The sequence below is a fragment of the Acomys minous genome (assembly GCF_964271855.1).
Source record: "Acomys minous genome assembly, chromosome: 1".
Lineage (NCBI taxonomy): Eukaryota > Metazoa > Chordata > Mammalia > Rodentia > Muridae > Acomys > Acomys minous.
Window position 1 is genome coordinate 19,846,019 of NC_140483.1, and position 10,894 is coordinate 19,856,912.

Genomic DNA, 10,894 nt, shown 5'->3' on the forward strand with positions numbered 1-10,894 from the left:
GCATACAAACACCAGCAGTAAGTAAAGGTGCCTCAGTGGGCACAGGCCTCTTCTAGCTTTGCCTTGGGATGAATGCTATGGTATGACCTTGAGAGAGTTACTTAATCCCCATTTCCCCAGCAGTCAGAGGTTAAGTTAAATCTACTCATTGTTTTCCTTTCCTGAGCTACACAGAGTGAATGAAATAAATACATGGAAGCTGCAACACAAAACTCTACCTGCTGCCTGCTGACAGCTGTTTCCAATCATCTAACTTAAGACAGAAGTGACTGGACTTTTACTCTGCATGATGACAAACATCTGCCCTGAAGAGGTCAACAAAACTCACACTACCAAACAGCTCTTGCCAGAGTTAACACATTTCAAGTTTGAAAATACTAGCAAAATTAAGTGATGCCTATGACTTAAGAACACTTTCTGTAAAAGGGAAATAAAACTTCAATATAGTTAAGGTCTTTTGATCTTTCAGGACTCTGTTCAATTCTCCTTTAATAACTTCTATCACCTCAATTCCTGCCTTATACTTAATAAACCCTGAAGAATTGTCTTTCACTAGTGTAACTGCTGAATAAATTATATCCATAAAGTAGACAGACAGATAGATAGATAGACAGTTGAACGACAGAGGATAGATAATAAATAAGTGATTGATGATAGATGATAGATAGATAGACAGACAGACAGACAGATAGAAGACAGATAAATAGATTGATCTTTCATCATGGTAGGATCTTTCATACTGTACTTCTTTTCAGGGATGATACTCAAACTCAGGCCCTTGTATGTGCTATGCAACTGCTATCCCACAGATGTGCACCCATGTTTTCCTCTTCCCAGTACTTCCCTTACACTTAGTAAAATTTAAGAAGCCAGTGCAGTGATTCAGTCTGTGCGTCAGGCTGCAGCTCGCAGGTAAAGGGCTCACCTAGCAAGTGGAAGGCTTTAGGTCCAATTCTCTGCACAAAACCAAACACGTTTACAAACAACAACAACAACACAACAAAAAAAATCACTGGTGCTGGGAGCCTGCACTCTGAACAGTTGGGGACCAGAAGCTGGAGACTCAGGCACTCAAGGTCACCCTCAAGTACACAGGAAGTTTGAAACTAGCCTGAGTGACATGAGACCCTCTGCCAAAAGCCCGAGTCCAAACAACAAAAAAAATTATACCGAGAACTTTTCAATCATCATCCATAAAAATATGACTTTCATTTTTTTCTTTTTCTCTTTCTTTTTTTTTTGACCTTTCATTTTTAATAGTTTAAATATTTCATTGTCTAGTAGATCCATGACTATAAACTTTTCCTTTCAGTAAATGTTCACGGTAAAGAACATGGAGGAAGAAAAATGGCAATATAGTCTATAAAGTGAATAAAAGCTACTTTTAAGATTCTAATCTTAAAATAAATCAAAATAAAGGCTATCATAAAAGTGAATTTAAAATGTAGTAAGGAAAAACATGTACCCAAGAGTCTGGGGACTGGCTTACTGGTTAGGAGCACATTTAAAATTTTCAACAATCCATGTATTTATCTGAACCCCACCATCACTGGCATGAAATGCTGCTATTTGTTCCCCTGTTCTTTATATTTGAACATTATTCCTTCCATAATCAACCTGTTAAGCAGGAAGCTAACTGGCATTAGCAGGGAGCTCTTCAAGTGATGCTTTGCACCCACAAGAAGAAATAAACAGACTGAATTGTTAGCTCCTGAAGCTGACCCTGGCTGAGGTCTGTCACAGAGAGTCCACCTCTGTGAAAAGGCTCAGTTACAAGGCTGGGGAGGACAGCATCCGTGGGGGCCCTTAGCTTTCGTTTTCCCATCTTCAATACATACACAGTCCAGCCTGCTCTCACTGATTTACAAAACAGAATGACATCAGCAAGGTAAGCTCAATGCCCACTTAGGCAACTTAGTGAGGCCCTTTATCAAAACTAAACGTATCTCAAAAGTCTGAGGGCACAGCTCAGTCATACAATACTTGCTTCCCAGGCAAAAGGCCCTAGTTTCAATCCTTACTATCGTAAATAGATGACAGATTACTGATGGTCTATTATTCATTCATTGTCTAAGGGCATATATCAAACTTGCTTTCGTTAGCAAACAGGAATAATCACTTAACGTCCCAAATTACCTGTACGGTTCCCAGACCACTACATGATAGAAACTATATTAGCGGTAGTCAGACATAACCTTTAGAATGAACTAGAGCAAATGTTATGAGCCTGTTCTGTTCTTTCAAAACTGTGAAAATGTGGAATGGAAAAGAATGTCATGAAAGATGGCTGAGTTAAGAAGGCAGAAAAGGGGTTAATACACTTAGAAGAAATGGGGTGGGTGACCACAACAGTCCTCTCTTGAGATGGCTTAAGACAAATAACTATATTTTTCCTTTCATTTACCCTGAAAAGAGAACAGAGAACTAAGCACATCCAAGGCCTTTAAGAGAGGAGACATGCCCGGCGGCAAAGAGCAGGCCAGAGCCTTTGAGAACGTGGAGGGGGCGGGGTGGCAGAGGAAGGCCCTGATTGGCAGGCGATCTGCCACCCGGAGATACGTGGCAGACGCGCTCACCTGTGAACACGTTCTGAAAGCCCTCCGCTGTTGCTGGAGCCCCAGGTCCTTTGGCGGCCAGCACAGCGGACCCTCCACCACTGTCATCCACAGTAGCCCCGCGCCCAAGCAGGTGCGCAGAGCCTCCTGTCGTAGGTGTACGGACACCTAGCTCCTCGGTCCAGTCGGCTGAGCGGCTGAGGCCACCCGCGAGGCTGCCCTCCTGCCGGTGCTTCTTTGCTGGGGCCGCAGAAGAGGCCAAGGCAGTTCTGGGGCTCCGGCTCACGGAAGGATCCGGTCGCTTCTTGATCCTAGGACTCTGGTTGGGGGACTGAGACGGGGAGTGATTGGGCGAGCTGAGCTGCCGAGTGGTGGTCTTGATGTAGCAGGGGGTGATAAGGGGGTAAGGTTTGAAACAGCGTGGGCTGGGTGCAGGGCTGCCAGGCAAAGAAGCAACAGCAGAGGCACTGGGCCCTCGCACCCCCTCCTCCGGCTCTTCCTCCAGCCTCTGGGGCGTCTCTCCCACCTCTGGGACCCATTCTTCCCCTGGAGAGCCTCGGGGAGCATCCTCAAAAGCATCTTCCTCGCACTCCTCATCTGTGTCCCCTGGTCCAGCCACTGGGGCTCCGGCTGCGCCCTCCCCTGGCCCAGCCTCAGGAAACGTGAAGGCTGGTGATGAGAGGGAGTCTGTGACTGCAGAGTGGGCTGTCGCGTAGCCGGGTGTTTCAGAGGCCAAGTGGCCTCCGGAGGACGGAGGATGCTCAGGCACTGGAGATTTGGTCTCAGGCAAGTCGGTTCTTACCGGTAGTGCCTGCACGGTGTCCTTTCCAGTCTCGCTACTCCGTCCCAGCAAGAACTGGTCCAGGCCCAGGAAGGCCCCAGGCTGAGGGGAGATGGCAGTGGGGGGCGCTGCAGGCTCCTCGGAGTCCTGAAGCAGCAGCTTCTGCTGCTGCTGTTGCTGCAGGCGAATTGCCTGCTGGATGTCTGAGAGCAAATCCTCCTGTTCAGTAGCCGAGTGGAAGCTATAGATGTCCGTGTCCGAACCAGAACTGGTCCTTTGTCCATCTTGCGCTCCTGCCGCAGTTTCCAAATCCTCCGCGGTCGCCTGGATCCCTACCCCAGCTTCGGCAGGCCTAGGACCACCTGGATGGATTACTTCGAAAGGGTCAGCACACTCGGTATCCGATAGGCCCGTCTCCTCAGCAGAGAGGCTGAGGTCCGGGGTCTTGGTGACTATGGAATGAGCGCTGTCCAGCTCCACGCTCGGCAGGGCCTGCGAGTCCAACACATCCTCCCGCGAGTCGCCGGCACCTTTCCCCTTGGTCAGGTTCTTTCTGATGCGCAGGTTGGAAAACACCGAGGCTCTAGAATCTGACTTGTTCTTCTTCTTACCGGTCTCCCCGCTGCCCCCTCCCCCCTTGCCGTGCTTGCCAAGCGCCTTTTTACTCCCGCTTGCCTTCTTTGTGGTTTCCGCATCCCTGGGCCCCGCGGCATCCTCCGCTCCGCCAGCGCCGCCGCCTTCGTGGGAGGCATCACCTGCGCTCCTCTTTAGCTTCCCATCCTGGTTCCCCATGTTTCAACCCCACTGCTGCGCCGCCGCGCCTGGGGGCTACTCAGGCCATCTCGGCCCCGGAGAGAACCAGGGCAATGTCTGGGACAATTCAGGCAGCTGGGCCAGCCGTAGGGAGGAGAGGCCGAGGAGCGCCCAGCTGGCCCCGCTCACATCTGCTGTCGCTTTGCATAATGCGCGGTGGCTCTCCCGGCTGCCGTCCCTGCGGCTGTGGCTGCGGCCCTGGCTGGCGGGCGCGAACATGCTCAGTTCAGCGCGCACTCCCCGCCAATGGCTGCACAGGACTCGCCTTGGCTTGGCTCCCCGCCCACCGTCCCCGCCCCCTTAGTGCCCCCTCTGGCTCCTCCTGCAACTAAGCAGGAAAAATGTTTCTATCTCTAGGACTTGATAATTACGGGGGGCAAAGGGGGAGAGCGGGGCGGGGGGAGGAGGGGGTGTCTATGTTGCCTAGACTAGATCAAACTTGGGATCTTCCTGCCAAGTTACCTCCGGGCCCTTAATTTCCACCTTGATAATAAACCATGTTGCCCCCATTTCAAGAACAAGTATATTGAAACTTCAAAGCTCGCAGACCTTTCGCAATGACAAAAAATAATACAAGAGAAAAACTGAATCCCAGTTCCAGGTCAGAAGTGCCATAATAGCAGAAACACACACATCAGTCTGTCTACTTCTGCATAGCTCCAGTTTAAATACTTGTAGAATGGATAGATTGTTTTGTTTGTTTGTTTGTTTAACACTTGGTCATCGCTTTGCATTCTCTAAGGATTGTGAGCAGGCTACATAGGAAAGATTCCTTACTCAGGCTCTGTGCCTGTTGCACATGCCTCTCCAAGAACAGGACATTGGCTGTCTTTTCCAAAGTGGGTTTGTGAGACCTTTCTAGATAGATAATAGAGAGGTAGGGGAAGCTGAAACCACTGAGATTAAAGCTGATTAAAATGCTAATCTCCAAAATTCTATGTGTTTACCATATAAATTAGACACCATTTGTGTATAAAAGGGGTGCATATATTATAACTCCCAGGAGGTCAAACTCATCAATATTAAACATGTCACAATGTGGTCCCATATAAAAAGGAAAAAGAAAAGAAATGCCCTCAGTACAAACACAGGAAATTAGACATTATGTTATATAGGAAGGTCACTTTCTCAAGCAAACCCATGCAGGCACACTTTGTCCCAGACCAGGGCTTCTTAAATTTAGGACCTAGATTAACATAAACACGTTTTCTTATTGTGAATTGTTGTCTTTATTTTAATGACATTAAATTGTTTTTATTAAATCATTGGTATTTTTTAAAAGTACAAGCAGCAAAAGAGAGGGAAAAAAAGGTAAAGTAGCGTTACTGAAAATTGCTATTCTTTGTTGGAACTCCAGACAGTGATTATGAGCCTTCCTCAACGATGATCTCTAAAACAAGTGTCCATTGAAGCAGGTGGAGTGTTGTCCTGAGATGGCCTTTTTGAATAAACAGTTTGAAGAATTCAGCTTTAATAACTGTGCCAGGGTAATATCCCAGTCTCCAAGGGATCCTGGGAGCCTGAAAAGCCTTTATTCCACCTCTTTCACAAGGCTGTGCTCTCCTCTTTGCTAGAATCCAGGCTCCCCAAGGGCACAATTTGTTTATGGGCCTCCAGAATTCTCTACTTCTTTGAATGCTGCAATACTTTGGATCGTGGTCTCTGCTCCTTCTCTGTCAGAGCATCTTTGAGTCAGACCTTTTTGTTTCCCTGCCATTTTCCTCTGTGATCTACCCAAGACGGTCAGAAGACAAAGGGGCGGGGAAGACAGAGAGCTAAGAGAAAAGAGGCAGAGACAAAACTGATTGTTTTGTTCACATCCTCTGAATGTGGGAGAATAGGTGGCAGTTGAGGGGCAGGTCAGAGTTGACAGAGCTCCATTATAAGGTCACAAAAGTAGACAGAGGAAGTTAGGGACGGTGGGAGGGGGAGGTAGGGAGGACAAGGAGAAGTAATGGGGATAAAAGGGATTACACTGTCCTCAGCAACAGCAGCAGCTGGGGCCCAGCCAGGGCTGTCCCCTGCAGTGGCTCAGGGGCCTCCTAGAAGGTATAGCTAGCCCTGGAAGAGAGCCACAGAAGAGAACCTCAGGGCAAGTCAGAGTGAAGCAGCTAGCCATGTGTTAAGTACTGAATTTATTAAGAGATGGTAGATGTTTTAGAATTAAGCTTGGACACAGAGGAAGAGGGGGAGATGGACAGATAGTTGGGGGGGGGGGTGTTGAGCGTCTAAGAAGGTTCTATCAGTGTCTTACCAGTAAATATCATGTACCCCTTAAAAAATTAAAAAATACATATTTCTCTCATCTTAAAATGTAGCACAAACAAAGTAAGTAAGTATAGAAAGCTTTTGAAGAATTTTTAGAAAAAAATTTTTTTTTAGTTTGGTTTGGTTTTTTGAGACAGCATCTATAATGAAATCTAGTGCCCTCTTCTGGTGTGCAGGTGTACATGTAGGCAGAACACTGTATACATAATAAATAAATACATCTTTAAAACAAAAATAAATTTATTAAAAAAAAAAAGAAATAACTCTTAGAAAAAGAGAATGTCTCTGTAAGCAATCTGTGTGTGTGTGTGTGTGTGTGTGGGTGTGTGTGTGTGTGTGTGCGTGTGTGTGTGTGTGTGTGTCATTGAGTATATCCCCAAGCTCTCTTTGAGTGTTTTTGAGACAGGGTGACATGTAGCCCAGGCTGGGCTTTGGCTGACTACCTAGCTAAGTCTGGATTTGAACTCCTGATCCTACTAACTTTACCTTCCAGGTGCTGGGAGTATAGGTGTGTTACATCACACCCAACTCTAATCTTAATGGTATCAGTTGTGTCAATAGTTTTGATTCTGTCTGAGAGGGGAAGGCAAATGAGCTCCTAGTGTTAATACTTTCCTCCCTGTCTCCCTTCTTCTTGGCTTTCCTTGTCTTCCTACCCTGTTTCAAAAGTAATTTATATGCATTTGTAGAAATATTATAATGAGTCTTCTTACTTAAAAAATTAGCACATACTAATAAGAAAAAAAAAACTCTGTGATATGCAAAGGTACTTCTGAAGCTCACAATGTGGGTATCGATGCAGACAAGTTCTTACTACCCAAAAATAATCTGTGCGATTAACTCAGTTCCGAGAGACCAAGGGGCTTGCTCACTTACAGCAGCAGCTGGGGCAGTACCTGAGACTACAGATTTTGGTCTAAGATGATTTACAGTGACACCACACTGTTCAGTTTTGGGGGGAACTGATAAGGAAATCTCAAAGTGTAAGTTGACATCAGCTGAAAAACTAACCAAAGGGATATCAAAGGTTGTCACGAGATTGATTAGAGCATGCTACTACATCAGAGGTGGGGAGCCGAAATATCTGTGCTTCACGTGTCTTCAGTTTAATAGTTTATGATTTTTACATTTTACTTACAGTAAAAATAATGGATTTGCTTGCGGCATTTCCCTACACATGTATCAATGTACCTTACCCGTATTTGCTTTCCATTACTTTCCTCCATCCCTCTGCTTTCTACCTTGCTGGTCCTTTCTACACACTGGTTCTCTCTGTCTCTTTCTGTTTCTGTCTCTATCTCTGTCTCTCTCTGTCTTTGTCTCTGTCTCTGTCTCTGTGTCTCTCTCTCTCTCTCTCTCTCTCTCTCTCTCTCTCTCTCTCTCTGTGTGTGTGTGTGTGTGTGTGTGTGTTGTGTTATCAAGGATTGAATTTAGGGCTTCATGCAAACTAGGCAAGTGTTCTGCCTTGGAGCTATAGTCCCATGTCTAAAGCTACTGTTAATAAAAGAGCATATTGGCTATGGTGGTGCACAGCTCTCAATCTGGAGGGACTAGGGACTAGGTTCAACTGGGAATTGTAACCATGCCTGGGTAACATAATGAGACCTCCTTTAGGAAGGGAAAAATATACGTGGGGATGGGACTGCAGCTCAACAGCAAGCAGGTTTTCATCTACAGGTTGGAACATGGAACTTTATTTCTCGCTGTGTGTGAAGAAGGGGATTAACTTTGTACTATCTTTAGTTGACAGAACCCAGAGGTCAGCTACCTCCAAAAACAAGGAGGCAGAGATCTGTGGAGTCGATTTTTAAGTCTGTGTGGTTTTAAAAGAAAATCTTAATCATTCCATTCTACAAATAAAGACTCAGGAGCCAGATGCTGGGCTGAAAACCTGCTAGCTCAGAGAGGAAGAGAAAGCACCCAGCTGACCTTCCTACTCAGCTCATGTCCTGTTGGAAAAGGCTCAAAAAGCTCACTAGCTCAGCTGACAGCCCAGGAAGAAAAGACTAAAAATCCAAAGCCAAAGGCTTGCTATCTCGAAGCTCAAAAAGCCAAAGGCCAAGGAGTTAAAGACCTAAAAGCTAAAATCCCAAGAGCTCCTTCTGCTTCTATTGCTGTGTTAAATACCCCTCAACTCAAAGTCCCTCCTACTCTTTAGTCCCTGTCAGCTAGCTTCTTGCTCTGCCTCTTGACTTAGGGTTAACTTTATTAAACTCTGTGTATAGAAAGCTCTTGGATTAAAGGTGTGTTCTGGGGCTCACACTAAATAAAAGAGTTTTTTACAGGTCACAATCTCAGGGGTCACAGTGGGATCAATGATCCTGGCACAAATCTGAGCCTCCGTTAAATGGATTAGCCATTCCACCTGGAAGACCTCTCGGGTTCGGTTTGGGTTGGGTTTGGGCTTTTGTTTTGTTTTTAAAGAAGACTGTCTGAGTGTTCCATGGTGTGGTCAGTGTGAACACCCTGCTGTGCCTGGCAGAATTATTGGGCCTTTGGTGGGCATAGAGCAGAAGCCTTTGTATCCTTTCTTTGGGATTCTGTTTAGATTAGAGACCAGGTTTCTGCAAACCCCATTATGCAGAAAGGGGTGGAGAACACAAAGCCAGTGATGACAATGATGATGGTAACTGTGTCTGAAACAAACATAATAGTCTGAGGGTTGAAGCGAGGGGTACAAGTACCTCTTTAGAATCTGGTGCATCCTGGAAAAATATGCATTATCAGAGCTACTGAGTTCAGGTGACTTTTGTTTGTTTGTTGTTTATTATCTATTGAGGAGCAGAAGTTCTTCACTTTTATTAGACTCCTCTTCTATGCTGGTAGGCCCCCTCCCATTTTCCCCAGCATGAAAATCACTGTTAGCCTTTGACGTGTTTAACCAAATCAGTGGTTGAACGTTTGTCTATCAGGTATAAGCCCCTGGATGATTTGATCCTCAGAATACGCACACACACACACACACACACACACACACACACACACACACAAGCTTACTAAAGATTGTTGCCATTATGTTTATTTATACTTACAAAGAAATCATTTCAATGTCTAATTTAAAGTGTGTGAATGTTATGTACTTTTTTTTTATTCTTTCATCAGTGATTCCCCATTGTCCTCTCTTATCTTCTTCAATATATATATTTTTACAATATCATTTATGATATTTAAACAAAGTTCTTTGAAGTTCCACATGCTAGACATTGGTTTCAAACTAGTGTGCATGAAGAATCCCATAGAAAGTGGATTAAACAGTGGATTACTCGGGGGAGAGACTCAGAAGGCCCCACTCCTAACTGTGGAGCCACCAGCTAGTTGATGGCTATTGGGAGTGCGAGTCAATTCTCCGCAGGGATAGGGACTTTGCAAGGTTGTTCATGCCCCAGTGGACTGATCTATACCCAAGTGTGAGTGGGCAGCACTTAACGCACTCTAGGTTATTTTAAAGAACAGCATCAGCAGGATGGGAGGACCAGGCGGAGCACTGATGAAGGTAGGAAGAAGACATAATGGAAGAGCTGTGGGAAGTGCTGGAGGGGGGGGCAATGGGGGAAGCACACGATCAAAACATGGCGCATGTATGTATGAAACACTCAAAGAGTAAAGAAAATTTTACAAAACAATAACAAAAGTGTGGGGGGGGGGGAGGAAGCAGATCTCTGGTTTCCATCCTCAAATTTCCTTCCTGAGCTGGGACTGGGACAGGACCCTCAGATTCATGCCAGCCACATAGTTTTCCTGGATTCTATAGTCAATTAGGAAATACAAATTGCTAACATCATGTGAATGCATTCACAGTGGGCGAAGTTGGTTAAAGACTATTTCTTTTTCCTGTGGCAGGGTTACAGTTTTAGGGAAAAGGTAAAATAGAAGCCAGGGGAGATGTACATGTTAATTTAACTGTGAGAAAATCTTTCAAAACTGTGTGGAATCTCTCCTGTGACATGAATTCCTCCAGTGGCTGGTGACAGGCCATTAGCTTTTCTGACCCACAGCATGAACTTCCTGGAGAAATTCGAATTCTCATTGCTTCAGTAGTTTGGTGACCTAAACGGGAGCATACGTGTCTCCTTTTAGAAGACCCCCTGTCCCACCAAGGCCAGGGCTTCAGCACTGGATCCCAGTTATGAATGGAGTTTGAGGGATTCCTGTTCTTACCAGATCCCAGGAGTTGCCGGTCTGGAAGGTGAGAACTACTGCTGTGGAACAAGCTGACTTTCAGTTGATGGTCGGAACTGGAAACAATGTCTTCAAATCTTGTCCCTTCATTCTGCATGGCACATCATACGCCAGCACAGCTACTTCTCCAACCTCTCTGAAATGTCTCAAACATGGCTCCCTCCTGTCCTATATTATTTAAATCCCAGCTGCAGCCATGCCCCATACCTGCTGGCACACGGTACCCCTCATCACTCAGAGGCGAGGCAAGGGGCTGTGTACAGCACTCACTTAGAACCTGCGCTTGGCATGGGCAAGG

General features: G+C 45.7%; 1 protein-coding gene across 1 annotated transcript in view; it reads right to left on the reverse strand.

The window, feature by feature from the left end:
* The window catches only part of FMN2 (formin 2), a 300,168-nt gene extending 295,667 nt beyond the window's left edge, over positions 1 to 4,501 (reverse strand). The window contains exon 1 of the mRNA XM_084792663.1: positions 2,577 to 4,501. Within this exon, the coding sequence (XP_084648789.1) occupies positions 2,577 to 4,128 (1,552 nt within the window). The 5' untranslated portion in view covers positions 4,129 to 4,501. The remainder of the gene's footprint in view (positions 1 to 2,576) is intronic.
* Between the last annotated feature and the right edge of the window lie 6,393 nt (positions 4,502 to 10,894).